Below are 22,239 nucleotides of genomic sequence, written 5' to 3'. Positions count from 1 at the left end.
ACCAAGAATTAAAAAATCCTTTTTACAAAGACCCAAATCCATGGGAGGAATGGGATTGCCCAACTTCTGGCTCTATTATTGGTCCTGCAATATTCGATGTATGTCATTTTGGAATGGATCTCTCAAACCTGATTGGGAACAGATGGAAAATCAAGCTTTTTCTCCTAATACACTGAGATCACTGATACATTATACCTCTGATCTTTCTAAATTTAAGGCTCAAAATTCTGTTGTGTCTCACTCACTAAAAATTTGGTCTCAGATTAGAAGACATTTTCAGTGGAATCAATGTTCAGTCCTTACACCAATAACTGGTAATCAAGCACATAAGCTGTTTTCAGGTCAAGCATTTCAACAATGGGACCTTAAAGGAGTGCACACAATTATAGACCTCTTTATTGACAAAATATTTCCAACATTTGAACAATTAATACATAAATTTAATATTGATAACAAGGACTTTTTTAAATACTTGCAAATTCGCAACTTTACTAAAGTAACATTTTCCTCCTTTCCCAATCAGCCTGAAATGTGTATAATTACCTTTCACAGATAGATTGTACAACTACACTTGACCATATAAAGGATGCTTGGAGTGAAGACTTAGGAATAAACATCACAGATGACCAATGGATCGAAGCTCAAGAGCGGGTCCACTCCTCTTCAGTTTGTATCAGACACGGTCTGCTGCAGTTTAAAATCCTGCACCGATTGCACCTTTCTAAACAAAAACTGTCCAGGATGTTTCCGGGAGTGGACGCCTCTTGTGAACGTTGTGGCTATGCTCCTGCTTCATTATCACACACATTTTGGAACTGTTCCCACATTACCCTCTATTGGTCTAAAATAATTGAGACTTTGTCAACAATTTTTAATGTTAGACTCCCAGCAGATCCAGTAATGTCACTATTTGGTGTTGTACCTACAGGTATACATTTGAGCAGCTCACAAATTAATGTATTGTGCTTTGTGATGTTGCTAGCTAGACGTCTAATTTTACTAAACTGGAAAAATAAAATTCCTCCTACTCATCAAAACCTTCTTAGAGACGTAATGCAATATTTACAATTAGAAAAAATTAAATATTCTTTAAGGAAGAAGGAACAAACATTTTACTCAATTTGGCAACCTTTTATTAATTATTATAATGAGTAAATTTGGACGGCCCTCCTATTGCTTGATTTGATATATTTTTACTTAATACTTAATGTATGTGCAGGTTTTTTTTTTTTTTTTTGCTTTGGTTGTGTTTTTTTGTTTTTTGTTTACAGTCATACATATACAAATTGTATATATGTAAGTGATTTGTATAAAACTGTTGGAAAATGGTAATAAAAATAACTGAGAAAAAAAAAAAAAAACTTACTCTGGGGGGACCACTAGAATATTTTAATCTCATCACTGAAAAGGTTAAATATGTATTATTTTGATTTTTTCCCAGCATTTCAAAGCGAATGAGCTGTGATCTGACCTAGCTGAAGCACAAAAAAGCTCAAATGTTGGGGTTGAACAGAGAAAACAATGAAACAACTTAATTTTAATGTAGGTCTATATTCAAATTACATTACATGTACAGGGTATATGTCACAGTTATACTACACTAACATTAGTATTGTAAACTGAAAAAAAAAATCAACAAAACCAACAAGTGAGACGTGAGCTTTCACATGTTTTAACATTGTACATTTCTAGACAATGTCTTTCACTCACTGATTTAGCGGTTATCAGTTTCATAAATTAAATAAAGATGACTAAAAAAACAATTTATCTAGGCTATTGTGGGCAATGATTGAAGTAACATAACAATGTAATCTAATAACTATGCATAAAAAAACTGGCGGACTTAACCATAAGGCAAAGGTTAATGAAGGTTAACGACTGCCTAAAAAAACCAAGCACCCCCAAAATTATTTTTATATATGAGATGTGTGTTCAGCATGGAAGCACAAGTTGTTTGTGGTGTTTATTACATCTGCGTTGAATGTGCTTCTTGTAGCAATAATAGGATTTCTGCGATACAGAAAACAGGGAAAATATTCTGGAGTACATTAATAAAAAAATGTATTCACTGTTTAATGCAGATGGTCAGATAAATGGCACAGACTCGTGGTTGTGTAGCACTTTGTACAAAAAGGGTTTGTTTGATGTTTATTGCAATTAAAGATAGATTTTTTTTTGGCCTTCATTTGATTTGTATACAAATTAATACATCAAGCTGTTTTGTTTTTTTTAATTCAGTTCAATAGATATGTTTTTGAATAAACCATTAAAATAAAAAGAAGCACAGAATTTGGGCCATAATAATTTATTTTAATTCCGAAAATTTTGAACCGAAAAAAAAAAAAAATATGGATTTTGGATCTTAACTTGGTAACAATTAAAATGGATTTCATAGGACCCTACAAATGAAAATGTCATGCATCTGAAGCTGTATTTTAATAATAAGCAACAGTGTGTATTATATGTTTATTGTTTTAAATGGTGCTCACTCATTTCTGTGAAGGAATCATGCAGTTACTTTCCACACAAGCAAACTTCATGTTTGCTTGAAATAATCCTCAAGCATCTAAATGTATAATTTCCTTCAGTTAAGTTTAAATTTCTAATTAAAATAAATAAAATAAATGTATTTTAAAGTTTATAATTTTATCAACCTTGGATTGTGTAGACAATTGTTTAGTGTATAGGGCCCAATTCCTGTATTTTGCTTGGGGCCCCCAAATCACTAAACCCGCCCCTGCTAATCATATCACTTTCACTGTACAGAAACAGAGCAGAGAACATTTACATTATCAAAGAACATTTTCACTGAAAGTCTAGTTCACTTTCGCTGACACTCATCTATTCTCTTTGCTCTTCTGCAGCATGAACACAAACATGTAGTTCTCCATTGTTGTTGGTGTTTGTGTTACATTACGTAGGGTTGAGACGTGGGGTGATGACATCATTGTTTCACAAAAATGCAAAGGTGTCATTTTAAGATTTATCCACTCTGGGAACCGGTTTCAAGAAATAGGGATTTCACTCTCCCAAAACACCTGATTTGTCTGGACAAAATATATATACCACAGGAAAAATGTACATATACAGCTAAACGTGTCTCCGTTTGTACGGGGCCTTACTGTGATTGTTTTATATGACTGTGTATAACAAATGACTAAATTAAATGCTTCCCACGTACAGTGCAGTGATACGGTTCCTCTCCAGTGTGAATCCTCTCGTGTTTTTTCAGATTTGATGAATCACTGAATCTCTTGTCACAGTGTGAACACTTATAAGGTTTCTCTCCAGTGTGAACACTCTCGTGTTTTTTCAGACTTGATGACACACTGAATCTCTTGTCACAGTGTGAACACTTATAAGGTTTCTCTCCAGTGTGAATACTCTCATGTGCTTTCAGATTTGCTGACTGACTGTATCTCTTGTCACAATGTGAACACTTATAAGGTTTCACTCCAGTGTGGATCATCTCATGTGATTTCAGATTTGATGACTGACTGAATCTCTCGTCACAGTGTGAACACTTATAAGGTTTCTCGCCAGTGTGGATCCTCTCGTGTTTTTTCAGACTTGATGAAACACTGAATCGCTTGTCACAGTGTGAACACTTATAAGGTTTCTTGCCAGTGTGAATACTCTCATGTGTTTTCAGATTTGCTGACTGACTGAATCTCTTGTCACAGTGTGAACACTTATAAGGTTTCTCTCCAGTGTGAATCCTCTCATGTGTTTTCAGAATTGATGACTGACTGAATCTCTCGTCACATTGTGAACACTTATAAGGTTTCTCGCCAGTGTGGATCCTCTCATGTCTTTCCAGACTTGCTGAATCACTGAATCTCTTGTCACAGTGTGAACACTTATAAGGTTTCTTGCTAGTGTGAATACTCTCATGTCTTTTCAGACTTGACAAATCACTAAATCTCTCGTCACAGTGTGAACACTTATAAGGTTTCTCGCCAGTGTGGATCCTCTCATGTTTTTTCAGACTTGCCGAATCACTGAATCTCTTGTAACAGTGTGAACACTTATAAGGTTTCTCTCCAGTGTGGATCCTCTCATGTCTTTTCAGATTTGATGACTGACTGAATCTCTTGTCACAGTGTGAACACTTATAAGGTTTCTCTCCAGTGTGGATCCTCTGGTGCTGTTTTAAACTGCTCACTGAACTAAAAGTCTTTTCACACTCAAAGCACATGTACTCTGTATCAGCAGTATGTGTTTTCTTATGTACTTTAAAACTTTGCAGATGCAAAAACCTCTTACCACACAAATGACTTGGATGTGGCTCCTCCTCTGCATGATCTTTTAAGTGTTTCTTCAGAAGTGAAACCCATAAAAACATTTTACCGCATTGATCACATGAGTGCTGCTTCTCACCAGTGTGGATGTTCATGTGTCTCTTCAGGTTTGCGGATTGTTTGAAACACTTCCCGCACTGATCACAAGAGAATGGTTTTGCTCCAGTATGAATTCTCATGTGACGCTCAAAACCTGTTTTGTGTGTGAATCTCTTTCCACACTGAGTGCAGGTGAAAGATTTCTTGACTCTTTTTTTCTTTAAATCTTTCTGTTTGGTTTGAGTGCAACTCATTGGTTTTCCTCCAGTTTTGAAATGATTTTTCTCCTCAACTTCATTTGATTCTTCATTCTCCTCTTTTTCTTCAATTAACTCTGAAATAAAAGTAAAAATTATTTTTGGTAACTTGTTAAAAAAAGTGAACATAAAAGTGACCCCATTCAATGTTTAACATCTGTAAATACACAATTAATTTTCGTTGCTTCAGATTGTATGGGAACAACTCGATAAAATAACATAAAATGAACATGATGTTATTTTTTCAATGCCCTCTACACATTTTGAAGCATCGTTGTACTTTGGAGTCAATTTGACCCAAGGGTCTTTGTTCAGTTCAGTTCGGTTTAATTTATTTATACAGCACATATAAAATCACCATGGTTGATTAAAGTGCTTAATGTCCGGAAAATAAAAATAAAAAGTCACACACAAATTAGACAAATACAGTAAAAACATCACAATGTCTCATCTCAGCTTGAAATAAAAGCCAATACAGGTGTGTCTTAAGTAATGACTTAAAAATTCCAACAGTCTGAGCAGTTCTTATGTTTACAGGTAAACTATTCCACAAATTAGGTGCCACCACTGAAAAAGCTTGGTCACCGTTATTTTTCAACCTAGTTCTCTGTACATTGAGGAGCACCTGATTGGATGACCTCAGTGCTTTAACACGAGCGTGGACATGTAAAAGCTCTGATAAATACACAGGCACCAACCCATTTAAAATCTTAAAAACAAACAATAAAATCTTGAAATCAATCCTGAAGAGGACAGGAAGCCAATGTAGAGAAGATAGGACAGGGGTAATGTGCTCATACTCTTTAGTCCCAGTTAAAAGCCGAGCTGCTGCATTTTGGACTAACTGTAAGCGCTGAAGATATGACTGATCCAAACCAACATTTAAAGGGGGGGGTGAAATGCTCGTTTTCACACAATATCCTGTTAATCTTGAGTACCTATAGAGTAGTACTGCATCCTTCATAACTCCAAAAAGTCTTTAGTTTTATTATATTCATAAGAGAAAGATAGTCTGTACCGATTTTTCGACTTGAAAAACACGACCGGCTGGAGGCGTGACGTGTGGGCGGAGCTAAAGAATCACGAGCGCCAGTAGGCTTTTGCGTTGAGAGCGTTTGGAAGTTGTGACATTACCGTGAGGAAAAAAAAACATCATCCAAAACAAACCATGGCTAACAGTCAGATTCAGCCGTTTATTTATGATCTGAATTTATGATTCAGATCCCGAGGCTGAAACTGAACGAGAGCAGCAGCAGCAACGACTTGCTCCGAGCGGGGCTCGAACCCGGGTCTCCGGCATGGGAGGCGGACGCACTAACAAGGAGGCAGAGATATTTTAAGCAGTTTTACTCACCGCCTGCGGTTCCAATACACGATCGTGACCCTTTTTTGTTAGGATTGCATCATCCTTAAGAAATAAACGATTCGCAAATCCGTCGTCAAACTGGGCCTTGTTTGTAAAACAAGCATCTTCGAAATGCAGGGAACAAACACAAACACTTGCACAACTCCGTTGATGCTCTTTAAAAATAAACTCCATCCACTGGTCCCTTAATGCTGTTTTTTTTTTTTTTGGTAATCTGTGCAGGGTTGTCTTGCCCTGGCAACCAAAAATACACTTCTTTTGTGACATTTCGCGACGCTCTCGCTCTGATCAGTGAATGTCTGTGCTCTCAGTGCTCTGCTATACGGGAGCGCGCAGCTCTTCCGGCAGACGTTCCTTAGGACCCATATAAGGAAATTCCCATCCATATAACGTCACACAGAGCCATACTCGAAAAAAACTTTACGAAACTTGTGACAAACCGTAAGGAGTATTTTGGGAACAAAAATACTCCTTCAAACGTACAAATTAATTTTTGAAACTTTGTCCATGTTTAGCATGGGAATCCAACTCTTTAACAGTGTAAAAAACTCAGTATGCATGAAATAGCATTTCACCCCCCCTTTAAAGAGTTACAGTAGTCTAGTCTAGGTGTTATAAAAACATGAATTACACTTTCAAACTCCTTACGTGGAAGGTAGGGCTTGACTTTAGCCAATAGTCTCAGTTGAAGAAACTGGCATTTACAAAGGAACTACTCTATTTTTCAAATTTAAAAGCACTGTCAAAAATCACACTGAGATTCTTGGTAAATAGACAAACATACACACCTAAATTACCAAGTGCATCTACACAAGCCCTTAAATACCCAGGACTACCAAACACAACAATCTCAGTCTAATTTTCATTAAGACAAAGAAAGTTCTGATCCAGCCAGAATATCCAGAATAACCTTTGTCATTTGCTTTGACAGGCAAATAAATTTGTACATCATCTGCATAACAGTGGAAATTGATATTGTGCTTTCTAGAAAAAACCCTAAGAGCAGCATGTACGAACAAAATAACATAGGGCCCATTACTGACGCTTGGGGGATGCCACAAAAAGAGGGGCAGTAGTTGATGAAAATTCACCAAGGTGAAAACTTCTGTATGTCAAATATTATTGAAACCATTTAAGAGCTTTGTCCTTAATGCCGACACACTGTTCAAGTCTAAAATCTGTTTTAATTATAGGAAGTCGTGGCCTAGTGTTAGAGAATCGGACTCACAATCGAAGGGTTGTGAGTTAGAGTCTCGGGCCGGCAGGAATTGTAGGTGGGGGAAGTGTTCTCTTCTCCACCCTCAATACCACGTCTTAGGTGCCCTTGAGCAAGGCATCGAACCCCCAACTGCTCCCCGGGCGCCGCAGCATAAATGGCTGCCCACTGCTCCAGGTGTGTGTTCACGGTGTTTGTGCATTTCGGATGGGTTAAATGCAGAGCACAAATTCTGAGTATGGGTCACCATACTTGGCTGAATGTCACTTTCACTTTAATTAGCCCTTCTCCTCTACTGAGATAATCCATCCACCTCACAGGTGTGGCATATCAAGATGCTGATTAGACAGCATGATTTAGGCCTGGGCGAAAAATCGATTTAATTAATTAATTAGAGTTTTTTGTTACAGGCGATTTAAAAAATAAGTAAATCGAGTTTTTGTGTAATGGCGCATTTTTGGCTCCCCGGAGCTTCTCTAGCGTTAGTTTCACATGGCAGTATGGCAAGCAACAACAAAAACAACAACATCATAGCACACATAAAACAGCAAGCGACAACATGGCTACCGGTGAGAGTTGGAAGTTTGGTCCCAAGAAAGGAATAAAATCATCTGTTGTTTGGAACTGGTATGGGTTTGCTGCGACAGACGTGGAGCAAGAGACCCCAGTCAAAAGCAGCAGCACCAGCCGAATATGAAAATGGGGGTTACATTTGTCTTGCTTTTGATTAGGGCCGATCGTTAATGCGCATCTCGTCAGTAAAGCCGGTTTTTTAATCAGCGGTAAGTTCCCTCAGGTGCATGATTTCACAACGAGCAGCTGTTACTACAAGGAGCCATAACTGAGAAGATGCGTAAATCCACGTTAATTTTCAGCGTTTATTTGCGCATCTTCTCAGTTAACAAACGGCTCTGTTTAGTAACAGCTGCTCGATGTGAAATCACGCACCTGAGGGAATTTACCGCTGATTAGAAAACCGGCTTTACTGATGAGATGCGCATTAACGATCGGCCGATCGTGAACGGAACAGCCCTACTTTTGATTAAATAAAAGCAAAATTTGCTTTAAAGCTGCGGTAGGGAACTTTTGACGCTCTAGCGGTTAATAAACGGAACTGCCTGCATCTTGCGGAAGATCATCGTAGCCGGAACTACTTCTCTCTGTTTATGTCTATGAAGAATCACAAAGGTACTGGGTTACTCCGCCATGGTACCCCTGAAGCAATCTAAAATAGTCAGAATATAAACACTTATTATAGGTGCAGCCTAGTGATTCTGGACGAGCCAAAAACACGGTTTGGAAAATGGATTCATCGTGTACTCGCTTATTATATACATTTTTCTACATTTTGAACACAAACAAAGTTACGGACCTCAGCTCTGATTGGTTATTTTTTACCGGGAACGATGGAGTTTCTGCAAATGGCAATAGGACCACTGGGAGGAGCCAGAGGAGCTTGATTTTTTTCACAGATTATCTGTCTCATATTCTACTGTCAGGATATAATGACAGGTTTAACAAATATGTAAAAAATATTTTTTTTTACAAAAGTTCCCTACAGCACCTTTAAGTTGTCTGCTGTTTGTACTTATTGCTTTCCTTAAGTAGGGGGGGAAATCGGAAATCGAATTAAAAAAATAAAATCGGATATTTTATTTTTAGGCTATATCGCCCAGCCCTAGCATGATTATTACACAGGTGTGCCTCAGGCTGGCCACAATAAAAGGCCACTCTAATACCACATTTCCACCACAGGAACTAGGGACTTCGGGCTGGTACTCGGTCCACCGGAGGAATCAGGATCTAAAAGTTCCAGGTAAAAAATGTCCCTCAGAAAGTCCCTGCAGGTGAGGTAGTACTTTTTCAAAGTTCTGGATGCATCAAAGAGCATGACTGCTGAGTTTGTAGTGTTTGTTCTACCATAAAAGCAGTGTGCTTTAGTTCAACGTGTGTTATTGAAACCTAGACCTGGTCCAGCTTGTAACCTGGGGGCCCGCCCTCCTATGGCTTATCCATGTCAAATTATGTATTTACGTGTTATTTATTGACAACCAAAAGCGACTAAATTTTAATTAAAGATAAAATAAAGATTGTATCCTTCTAGTTGAATTTGAATACAGACCAAAGAGTCCCTGTTAGATTAACCCAAAACAAATTATATTTTATGTTTAACCACTAAAGAGACATCAGAGTCAGATGCAAATATCAGAAGGACTAGCCGGGGTGAGAATGCTCTCAGCGAATAAATGTGCACTGAGCTCCCACTGATCGTGTGGAGATGACCGTCTCCGAAATCAGCGAAACCCATTTTTAAATGGTTGCTGTCTTTATAAATAAACCACAGATGTCAGGGCCCCAAAACACTCCAAAACACCAGATAAGTAAAACTTTGTAACCCTACTGTAGGTATGTGACAAATTGACCTATATACGCACGAGCGCTTTGTTCCCGCGGCTGTGTTCCCAGCAGTTAAGCAGTGCCAGACGCGTCGGTGACTTAGGAAATATGTCTTCTCTTTGCTTTGTGAATACCTCTAAAGCCCATATACTAGTGACGTAAATTACTTCATGTTGATTCTCACATTCGAATTTCAGAGATGGCTGTCATAAGAAGAAAGTTATAAGCGAAGCAACATTTCTCTCGTGTTTGGCATCAAAATCCGCTATGAAGGTGTTTTTTTTTATTTTTTTAAACCCAATACTTTTGATAGAATATACATTTAACTTGAATTAGGTGAAATTTGGGATTTATTGTAACATTCGCATGTGTGTGTTTTTTTGTTTTTTTTTTACGATCCACAAGCGACGTTTTTGTCAAAAGCAGAATCGGCCATTCAATCATACTGCCTTCCCAAACTTCTGCCAGTTTTCATCAATCCCTGCAGTATTTTTCAAAGTAATCACACAGAACCAAGGTTTAGAATCTCTAGATTACATTATTGCCATAATTTTGTCAAACATATAAATAAATACCATGGATGGTTATGGATTCGTTTAGGAACAACTGTGCTTCTGGTTGCCTGCTAGGTCACGTGACCCATTTCTGGCAAGCTGATTGGACAAATCTGACAAAAATTTCAGCCCATGTGTGCTGTATTATTCTGCACAGAGTTGGTAAAATTGAATTATTTTCACAATTACTGAAATATGTTTTTTTTTTTTCAAAAGTAAATTAAAGCAGCAAAAACAACCAAATTTCTGTAGTACTTGTAGGCTTACAGGTATATATTGTATATTACTATTTGAAATATAATATAAATATCATATTATACTTAAAAATAAATAAATATAATTATATACTTTTGATATGATATCATATTTTTAAAAGGCTGATTATTTTTTTTAAAAAAATGTTCAGATGTTTGTATTCATCTGTTCTCAGATTGTAATATCCAAGAATGTACTTGTAGGCCTCATTGTTGTGTGTTCTGAAAATGAATTTCTTTGGCCTACTGATGTTTATTCTTAAAAAAAAATTCAACATGCATGCATTTATTGTTTTCTAAATGATAATTAACATTCAATTAATATTACTGTTGAGAAATAAATAATTGTCTATTTTGTAGGTATTTTTACTAATGGGCGGCCCTTCTTGATGAAACTATGCCAGTGGTGGGAAAATAACTTGACTTCCATATCATCCAAGGTGAGTCATTTTTCATCCTAACTGAAATAAATAGAATTATGGAGTAGTAGTCTTAATTTATTTTAAATCATAATGAAAAACTGGAGCAGGATTAGAGCTTCGATCTTCTCTGCCGATATTTCCCGCCATCGTCCTCGGGCCGGGTCGGGTCGGGTCGGGCCCTTGATAAAGCACGTCGCGTGTCATGCGCAGCGTCTCGTCCACTCGCAGTATCGCATGCGTGAAGCATCACACCTGCTGTGCGCGCTGTAGCCTACTATTCAGTAGATTAAGTGCAACATGGAGCGTGAAGAAGCAAAGAAAAAAAAACAGGAGAATTAACTTTGAGCAAATTTGGAGGAAAATCGGAGGTATGCAAACATTTTAAACTATTCGTGGGGAGTGACAACATATGTGTTGGCTTTGTCTCGTGCATTAAATGCGTCACGCATACATATATACATACAGCTCCCCCCGTAGCACAGCAGCACCTGCGGTAAAATAAAAAAAATAAATAAAATAAAAATCTGGCGCCGCGTGCTCGGCCTTGGTTATATTATAATATTGCTGGGCTTTTTATTACCTACACTGTGGTGTTTGAATTATGCAAATAGACCAAGAAACGAGGAAGTTATGATATTTTGAGTTTTATTGTTTTAATTAGGTACAAAAATTACCCCTAATTTCCGAATTTAAAAAATCTGCAACTTTCTTAATTATCAGACTTTAATCATTTTAAAAACACTAAATGTATTTTTTTTTATCTAGCATATGATTATTGATGGTTATGATTATATATACATTTTCTAGTATTGATTTTTTTTTGTCACATACCTACCTAATGTAACATAACCACAAATATTAAGGATGAATGAAAAATAAATTCCAACCTCCTTGTTCCTCGTGTTTTATTCTCCAGGTTTCTGGTTCCTCATGGTTTATTTGGCAGGTTTCTGGTTCCTCCTGTTTTATTCTCCAGGTTTCTGGTTCCTCCTGTTTTATTCTCCAGGTTTCTGGTTCCTCATGTTTAATTTCGCAGGTTTCTGGTTCCTCCTGTTTTATTCTCCAGGTTTCTGGTTCATCATGGTTTATTCTCCAGGTTTCTGGTTCCTCCTGTTTTATTCTCCAGGTTTCTGGTTCCTCGTGTTTTATTCTCCAGGTTTCTGGTTCACTTGTATTCTCTTCACTCTCTTCTTTAATAAAATCCATCTTCACAGCAGCAGCTCCCAGTTCAGACGATACTTCTCCAGATATTCCTGCTTGATTCAAAACTTAGTCACGACTGAGGATGCCAATATAACAGCTATTTACTGACCTGATTCAAAAGCTGTATTTTTCTCTTAAAATAAAGATATATATATAACTGTTTGTATTAAGGCAGCATACTGGCATAACAACAACAGAGAGTGTGGTATAAACGGATAAACTTCTTCTTCTGAGGTTTAATAGTGTTTTTCAAACAAACGAATGTGTTTAGCGCCACCCGCTGGACTGGAAAGAAAAGCGACGCGGCAAAAACAGGACTTCGCCAGTTCGTTGTCATTTGGGTCGAACACCAAACAGAAGTGAGGATCCCTGTGCCCTACTCCCTTGTAGAGCCTTTAAGTGAGTTATTTGAAGGGTGTAGTACATTACTGTCTGCGCGTCCGAGCAACATCCAGCACTACATCCGTTGCTGAATGAATGGATAAATAAATAAATATTTACTTGTCTAATTTTCTTATTTTAAATTTTCCTTCCGTCAGTTTGGTGTTTAATACAAATAAATTGATATAAATAAACACAGTATAAAGAACATTTCCCGCTGCTATCCTTTGATTTTAAGTTGTTTTGTGTTTGAGAAATAAAACCAAAAGCTAAAAATGTTTCTGAAGGTGTATTTATCAGTGTCTTATATATCATTATAAACTGACGTGACAGACAGTGATTAACCTCATTCTTTTGTTTCTATATAGATAGACATTTGCATAGATGGGCGAAAATATTCACCTAATTTTGTAAATGAAGCCAATATTTGCATTAAGCACAGAGTTTTCACTTGTCTATAACTTAAAGGGGGGGTGAAATGCTCATTTTCACTCAATCTCCTGTTAATCTTCAGTACCTATAGAGTAGTACTGCATCCTTCATATCTTCAAAAAGTCTTTAGTTTTATTATATTTATAAGAGAAAAATAGTCTGTGCCGATTTTTTCCGGAAAAACACGAGTCCCCATTTGAGTTACTGTATGCTTGTACATGTAATAAGCTTGTTACTTATTATAACCCGGTGTTGGCTGGGGGCATCTCCAGATGGGATAATCTTTGACCCTTCAGAGCCATGTCCTTTTGGGCTGATTGAGATGAAATGCCCGAATGTTAAAAGCTACGTTGACTGCCCATATCTGAAAACGGAGTCAGGCAAATTAGAGCAAAAAAAAAACAAAACATGCTTACTACTGGCAAATACAGGGGCAGATGCTAATTACGGGAATGGATTGGTGTGATTTTGTAGTTTCAGCCGAGGAAGACATGCTCATCCAAAAAGGTTACAGAGACAGTGATGTTTTGGATACAATCAAAGAAAAAGTAGACCGGTTTTATTTCTCTGTCTACATACAGAAATGTCTAATGCTTCAGAAGTAGGTGTTAATAGTGTTTCCAGTTACATTTTGTATGTTCTTCTGTGCTACCATTAAATGTGAAAATTAAACATAATTTTTATGATTAAGCACAATAAATGTATTATGACACTGCACCCCAAGAAAAAGACCAGTCATTTATTACCATTGTCCTTGAGAAGGTGGACGTCTCTGGCACTACAACTGCCTCTTTAACAACTGTAAAGTGCAAATCATTACATGACCATGCTTGTGATTTTTAGGTGTTTTTTTTTATTTTTATTGTTGCACCTTCCAGTTCACAATTTATAAAAATGTTTACAAATTATATCAGAGACAATTTACAAAGTGATAATGTTATTTTTATGACAATTGTATATTGAACACAAAAATAGTTAATATCGATCTCTTTGGGAGAAGATATGGCTACAGTTTACAGTATCTAATTTAATAATCTCCATTTCTTGACCAGAGGTCCATTCCGGTAGTTTGAGAGGAGACAGGCGACGGTGAAGATTTGGTTAATGCTCCCGGCAATGGAGAAAGGGATAGTGGTATCAAACAGTTTATTCTCTTTAACTCTTCTAATTGACCTTTCAGTCTTCACCCTCAAACGGGCAATGGACTGCGTCTTCAGAACATCCACCTCTGACATTTGGGCCCTCTTGGAGAGGAAGGCAGGACGATGAACAGGCCGAGGTACAAGGTCATCAACCAAGAATCCCTTGTCCACCATTATGGCCATGTCAGGTGTTAAGAGTGATGTAATCACTGACAGACGAAACACCTCCCTGTCGCTCATGGAACCCTCAAAGAGTGCTGACACAAAAGTCAGTGCTCCATGAGGGGACATGCCCACCATAGCCTTAAAGGTGCAGTGGGATTGTAGTTTGAAAAAACTTCACTCTGAAGGAGAAGGGAAGAAGGGGTTTGACACCGTAGCTCTGTACAATCAAGCACTACTTGTGTGTCGCTGAAGTTGGGTGGAAGACTGGCCTTCACAGCTGCAGGTGACATCCATATACAGACCGAGCCCAGTAAGCTGTAGAGGAAGTTGGCCCAGGTCACAATGATCCGGCTGACTGTTGCATCTATGAGCCAACTCTCTCTGGGTACAGCCAGTGGACAGGTATGTGAGGAAGAGGAAGAACTCCACGATCAGCAGCAGTTTCTGGGGGAAGATGAGTTTAATGAGTAGGGGTGTACTAATATATCGCAATACAAAAATGCAACAACAATATCTAACGTGGACCATGAATACCCGTTTTGTCTAAAGTTCACCCAAAATGAAAATTACTTGCCATGTGACAGAGTGCAAGCATATTCATATGAAATAAATCTATATGTATTGAATCATGAAATGAGGGTGTCATTACACGACCATCGGGACCATGACGGGTTGCTCGAGGTCTTCATTAGGCCCCGGCGGGTCAGGTTCTGGACTTGGTAGTCGAGATCGGCGCTCCCAAACACCGGCCCGTGAAGCCGTAGTGTAATTATTCCACTCGAATAACGATGCAACTGAACCTACTGCTAAAACCCGTCTACCCTTAACGGTAGTGTGAATTTCCTTCGCGTGGAAATGTCGGCTGCATACCTTAGTATGGGTGGTCACCGAAAATCGTGCCCTCCTAATTTTGTGCAGCCACTGCGCACGAAGGTTGGTGTCCTTCAGAAAGCAGTGGAAGCTCAAATGGGTGTTATATCGACTTAAAGCAGAGCAAAGTGGCACACAGCAGTGCTCCTTAGATCCACCCACAGTTTTTAGAAACTTAGATGTGTCACGCACATTATATCTCTTTTTTCGTACAACAGCTGCACCACTCATCTCGTTTATTTATAGCGGATGGGGGTGAAGTAAACCGGAAACCGATATGCCGACTTCTGACAATAGCGGAAGTTTGTCACTACATTTGTGCCCCTCACTCCCGGGTCCTTTCTGACGCTCCTCACACTCGCTCCGAGCGGGGCTCGAACCCCGGTCTCCGGCATGGGAGGCGGACGCACTAACAAGGAGGCTAAATGGCTACCGCCACTAGCGTCTGTACACTTAGGGGTTTTGGAAAATGACTAAGTTCCACTTTATGGCGTCTTTTTTTTTTTTTTTTAAGCTGTACATGTGGAAAGTGCAGTTTGATCGAATGTTGTTTACTTGATGTGCTTACGCGCCGATAGCTAAGTTAACAACACAGAGATATTTGAAGCAGTTTTACTCACCGCATGCGGTTCCAACACACAATCGTGACCCTTTTTTGTTGGGACTGCATCATCCTTAAGAAATAAACGGTACGCAAATCCGGCGTCAAAATGGGCTTTGTTTGTAAAACAAGCATCTTCGAAATGCAGGGAATAAACAAAAACACTTGCACAACTCCGTCGATGCTCTTTAAAAATAAACTCCGTCCACTGGTCCCTTAATGTTTTTTTTTTTTTTTTTGGTAATCTGTGCATGGTTGGCTTGCCCTCGCAACCAAAAACACACTTCTTTTGTGACATTTGGCTCTCGCTCTGATCAGTGAATTGCTCTGCTCTACAGGAGCGCGCTCTTCCGGGAGAAGTGCCCTTAGGACCCAAATAAGGAAATTCCGCTCCATCTAACGTCACACAGAGCCATACTCGAAAAAAACTTTCCGAAACTTGTGACAAACTGGAAGGAGTATTTTTGGAACAGAAATACTCCTTCAAACGTACAACTTAATTTTTGAAACATTGTCCATGTTTAGCATGGGAATCCAACTCTTTAACAGTGTAAAAAACTCAGTATGCATGAAATAGCATTTCACCCCCCCTTTAAATTAATAGCTTAAATTTACAAACTGAGCCTGCAACCCAGCCAACATTTCCATGTGGGCCCCATGTGGGTTTTTGGTGGGCTGTCAGTTGGGCCCTGCATGGGCAACCCAAATGGGACCCGTACACTTTTGTCCATAACACTTTCTATGAAGCCCATATTTATAATACATTATAAGGGTACTCTTAAGGCATAATGAATGCACAATGCATAAAAAAACATATGTTATATCAACTCATGAATAATCATAACAATTATAATACATCATAATACAATACAAAATATAATTCATCATGGTTATAAGTTTAAGAGTATGATTATGTATAACACACAATGAACACCATATTAAATCTACTTAATTTTCAGTATAATGGACTGTATCATATCTTGACATTGTTTAAGATCATATTTAAGATCTGCACAGTATCTTACTACAGCTTGTGAGTGCTTAGATGTTGAGTGTTACTTGAGTGTTTCCTTTGGAGCTAATGTTAATTGATGTGAGCTTAACACTCTAAACTGAAAAAAAAAATTCTTTTATAAAAAACAATCTTTTATATGGTTACATTTTATTTTGATGGTCCCCTTAATCAATCTATTATAAGCAACTTTGCCACTACATCCCAACTAACTCTCACTGGAGTATTAGTATGCTCAAGAATGGTAGAATCTAGTATGGTAGAGTAAGCTGACATACTGATGTCAGTTTATCTGTTGGTTGACCATCAAAATAAAGTGTTAGCATACATTTACAGTAGCAGACATAGTAATACTCCAATGACCGCTAGTTGATACAGTTGCAGAGTTACCCAACAGCTGTCTAAGGGGTACCCTCAAAATAATCAAACTGATATTACAATAAAAATAGTTCAAAGCAAATGTGTCATATTACAACTTCATCTGATCTGATATCTGATCTTATGGCTGTTTGAGAGAAAACATTTTTTAAAATTATTATTATTATTATTATTACTACTACTACTTATAAGTGGTCTTTGACCACTTTAAGTAAAGTAGCATCAGAAAAATGGCAAGATATGAGACTTATAATACATTATAACTATGAGAAATATAATCCATTGTAAAAGTGGATGCAACATGTTCATTGTGTTATAAATAATCATACTCTAAAAAGCTATAACCACAAATAAGTGTAATGTCTGGCCGCCACGCCTGAGTCCCCGGCCGAGATGGCCGCAACTCCCGAGTCCCCGGCCGAGATGGCCACCACGCCCGAGTCCCCGGCCAAGGAGGCAATCCACGAAATCACTGCTAGTCCTGGCATGGACAAGGAGGCCGTCCAAGAACTCACTGCCTGTCCTGTAACGGCCACGGAGGCCGCTGAAGAACTCACTGCCTGTCCTGTAACGTCTACGGAGGCCGCTCAAGAATTCAATACCTGTACTGTTATGGCCAAGTGGTCTTTCCATGTCTCTGCTCCACCATGGCTTCTAGCTCTGCCTGCACCGCCTGGCCACCCCGCTAGGCCAGCACCACAATGGCTTCCCGTTATGCCAGCACCGCCATGGCTCCATACTCCCCCCTCTGCTTCATGGTCTGTCTCTGCTCCACGGCCCAGGTCCCCCTCTGCTTCATGGACTGTCGTTGCTTCACGGCCCAAGTCCCCCTCTGTTCCATGGTCTGCCATTGCTCCACCCTCCAGGTCCTGTTGCTCTCCACGGGCCTGGCCCTCCAATCCCCCCCCCCGTTCCACCTCCACTCCACCATCCTCTAGAACTTTTTGTGTTTTGTTGTTTGGGCGTCTGGAGCCGCCCTTAGAAGGGGGGATATGTAATGTCTGTTTTGACTTTTGTGTCATGTTTTGGGTTTTGTTTCATGTTCTTGTTTCCAGGTCTTTTATTTTGTTATTGTTTGTGTCATGCTTCCCTTGCCCTCTTGTCTTCATGCTATTGGTTCCTCTTGTTCTTTGTGTCATGTTCTGATTGGTTTGTCTTGTCATGTGATTAACATTTCTGTTTATTCATTGGTTGTTTTAGTCGTGTGCCTTGTTCCCCATTGGTTTGTTCATGTCATGTGTCCTTTTGTCTGTTATAAGTAGTCAGGTTTTTGCCCTTATGGCTTGTCGTGTATTGACGTATGTATCTGCTGTCGGTGAGTCCTGTCTGTACATGCCATGCCATGTCAAGTCTTTGTTAACTGTTTGGATTATTGGATTGTCAACTTGTAAATAAACTGCACTTGGGTTCATCTACGCTCGCCTTCAGTGGACTGATCGTTACAATGAGTAAATATATTAAACCTGTTCTTATGAATATTCATGAGATGATCCAACATATTATAAATTGTGTTATAATGCACTCCTTATAATGCTTTAAGAATACCCTTATAATGTATAATATGGGCTTCATGGAAAGTGTTAATACAAAAATACTTGAACAGAACAGGATGAAATGGTGTTATTCCTGGGCCTGTGTAGACTTCTCAGCTTCATACCTAAAAAAACAGTAAAGAAAGAAAAACAGAAAAGGCAATTATTTTAAAATACTACAAAAACATTTACAAAAGCATTAAAAAGAATGCGTGGTTATAATTAAGTTGTGCCAGCAATTCATATTTTTGCCCAAGTTATACTACTAAAGGTAATATGAACAAGTTAAAAGTGACACTATTCAGTTTAGAAATTAAATTTTAAAAGTACTATTATTTTATTATTTTGTTATATATTCAATAACACAAGTTATTGCTTCACACCAACAGCTTTATTCATGATTCATCTTTTATTTTTCAGAGCTGAACTTTAACAACACAGAATTAACAGAATATTAACTATTTCATCAATGAACATGCATACAGCCTACAAGTAAAATCATATATAACACATTTTGAAAGTGGAAAATAAATGGTGTAAATATAAAAATTTACAGTCTCCCCTCTGGTCTGACAGCCGTGCTGCGGGAGGAAAAGGAGAGTTAGCACAGCTAGACAGAGTTCACTCACACTATTTTTTTTATAAAAATAATGTAGCTTTATATCTAGCAATCATCATCAGAATAAAAGGTATAAAATTAAAGTAAACTTACCTCACTCTTGTGGGCTTTCATCTTCACAATAAATCTGTCATGGTGCCATGCCATCTCACGAGGAGATGTTTGTTAACAGCTAAAAATGACTAACACCTAAAATGTAACTTATTACACTCTGTGCTGTCTGTTTTGGGGGGATGGACATTAATAAATCAGACATTATTTTAGTTTATCCCAATTTGATACTTTACTGCATGTTAGGTGTGGATAAATGTATTATTCATGCAACAATGCTTATTACTGTAATAACGTTCATTAAAAAGCATTGCTATATGGATGATAAGAACTTGCTCTCATTAATGTTTTTATCAGGATATTTGTAAAAGGTTAACTACCAAACTGAGTGAAATTGCATAGCATTCTTCATGACCAGAGTTTGCATATTTCATTCTGTAATTATACATTTTATGCTCTCCAAAAAGACTCTTATAATATCTGGATCTGGCAACACAACGGAGAAGCAACTCTCTATCAAGGCCCGTTCGGTGACCAAATAAAGTAACTGTCGTTAAAACACATGAAGTCGTCTTGTTTGTTTTATCAATTAAGCCATGCTGACCAGCATTTCCCTCCCGCAGTGGAGCTGGCTGACCAGCTGACAATCGTGAGAAAGACGATAAATGTTTTTAGATGACCTCCAGAGCACGCATCCTTCTAAATGAGACACAGCTGATATCTGTTCCCTAATTAAGCACATTAACTCTTCAAACTTTTATATTTACACCATTTATTTTCTACTGGCACATCCGACACATTTGCCCACAAAGATAGCATTTTTAATCTATTATGAAACAGACGTGCCTGTATGCGCTCACATTAAAAGCATATATATGGGCGTTTGCGTTACACGCAGAAACATTCAAAAGCATTGAAACTTGTTTCAAAAGCCTCTGCCCAATGAATGTATAAATAAAATATCCTAGGTTTGCTAAGTAAACTGCCAACATTTTATTTTTTTATACAACGTTAACATTGACCCTTCAGCTACGACAGTTCAGTCCCGACTGGTTTCGTCAAATATTTAAAAAAAGATGTACATCTAATTATATAACAGCAGCAGTAATTCGGCTACTAGAAAGTGAAATATAATTATCTTACCTTGATAGTTTAGAGAGTTTATTCATTGACACTCTAATGGGCCAAGCTGGGGCCCACATTCAGCCCATCAAAGTGCCCACTCTGAGCCCATGCCCAGTTGACACCCACATAGCCCAGATAAATCCCATGTGGGGCCCACATGGACATGTTGGCTGGGAAATAAACTAAAATGAGTTTTGCTTGTGTCTGATGATTAGAGGTAAATCTAGCCCTGCTTCTAAAAAGACACAGAAGTGATTTCAGTACTTTTTAAAGGAGTCTATGTTCTTTTTACAAAGTCTTGATTTTGTTTTGGGGGTGAACTAGAACATGATCTCATCCCAGCAAACATGCACGCGTGGGCCCACTGCGGGTTTTCTGTGGGACCGTGTGGGCAGAGCAAACTCACACTAAACCCATGTGACACTAAACCCACAGCAGATTTGCCCACAGGGGGCGTGTTTGCCCTATTGGGGCCCCATGATGGTTTTCTGTGGGCAAGCCCACTGTGGGTTTGCCCACATGAAACCCGCTTGGGGCCCCTTGTGGGTTAGCCCATGCGGGGCCCATAGCAGTTTGGTCATTTGGGGCCCTATGGGGATTTTCTGTGGGCACCCTGGTTTTTTTTATTTTTTTTCTAATATTTAAGAAAAAAATTACTTTTTTTATATTACATATATTTATATATAAATAAATGTTTTTATTTATATACATAATAAATGTAGAAAATATTTATGTAAACAAAAACATTTAGTTTGGATGCAATTAATAGCGATTAATTGTTTTACAGCACTAATAGCCATTAATTGTATTCTCATTCGACAGAAATACTATTTTCTAATTATTTACCTGGCCTATAACACTTGGTGTAAATGTTATTACCTAGAACAGAAAACATACACTTTGACTACTTAACTATTTTGTAGGCAACAAGTAATGTTAAATGGTTTACTAAAAAAATTAAAGCAGCTGTGATTTTCAAAATGAAAGAAAGGTACAAGCTAAGGATGTTTCAACTATTATCATCATTTCCTTTTGACCCTGATAAACCGGTAATTAATTTTCTATGCAAGTGACATAATATACAGTTCTCATACTATTTGTGTAAATAGCCGTGCTAAAACATGTATGACTATTTTTTCACACCAACAGATTAGGTTACATCTAAGAATCACAATGTTTTGTAAATGACATTTTTCTTACACCTCAAGATTTAGCCGTATCAAGATTTTGGACGGCCGTTCACAATTTGTTTGTTGGACTGTATGTTTTTAGGTGATCTTTGTGTGGTGTCATCGTAATAGGAATAAATTAAAATTAAGAAATTAAGTTACAGTTTTTCTCTTCGAGATATTTCTTTTAGTGCAACTTTGTGTCTGTCCAAAAAGTGTGATCGCATGAAGCATCAACGCAAAAATGAAGTCTAGCTGTTTTACACTTAAAACTATTACAACCTAAACAAATCAAACGGTTCCGCCGAAAGTTGCACACTTGTTTAAGTTTGAGCGTGTTAAAGTTTCCACACTCTCGTTGAGATACATTTTATCCATAACCTTTCGTGTATTCGTGACCAAATCACTAAGAAAGAGAGTATAGCAAGAAAACTAATTTTTACAATGCATATAGAATTCAGAATACAGTTGTTAAAGTATTTTTTTTAAATGTTGATTTGTAAATGAAATTTGTATTACACCGTTTAGATTTAGTCATCGTGTTCAGATAGCAGATGACACAATTCACATTTTGTTTTAAGACTCCTGTAAGTTCATGCTAACTCTTGCATGGGAAAGAGAGCAGGATGAGCACATTCTATTCATTTAAGAAAAATTATTAAACATTTGCCCGAACTTTTTTATTACACTCTCTTGACAATCATTTAATCATCTTGTACTCTATTTTGTTTGTGTTTTTGTCCGTTTGACCAA

The 22,239-nt window shown here is 37.9% G+C and overlaps 1 protein-coding gene across 4 annotated transcripts in view; it reads right to left on the bottom strand.

Annotated features, from left to right (window-relative positions):
* Nucleotides 1–2,110: 2,110 nt before the first annotated feature.
* The window catches only part of LOC127952151 (zinc finger protein 883), a 199,524-nt gene continuing 179,395 nt past the window's right edge, over nt 2,111–22,239 (bottom strand). For 2 of the 4 annotated variants that reach the window (XM_052550494.1, XM_052550495.1), the window contains one exon: nt 2,111–4,674. In XM_052550494.1, coding sequence (XP_052406454.1) covers nt 3,158–4,674 — 1,517 coding nt within the window. In that variant the 3' untranslated portion in view covers nt 2,111–3,157. Of the gene's footprint in view, nt 4,675–10,617; nt 11,081–11,693; nt 12,409–22,239 lie in introns of those variants that run through there. The other 2 variants (XM_052550493.1, XR_008152834.1) reach the window with 2 other exon arrangements.

This window comes from Carassius gibelio, chromosome B3 (genome assembly GCF_023724105.1).
Source record: "Carassius gibelio isolate Cgi1373 ecotype wild population from Czech Republic chromosome B3, carGib1.2-hapl.c, whole genome shotgun sequence".
In the NCBI taxonomy this organism is placed as follows: Eukaryota; Metazoa; Chordata; class Actinopteri; order Cypriniformes; family Cyprinidae; genus Carassius; species Carassius gibelio.
This window is presented reverse-complemented; position numbering and strand designations above follow the sequence as displayed.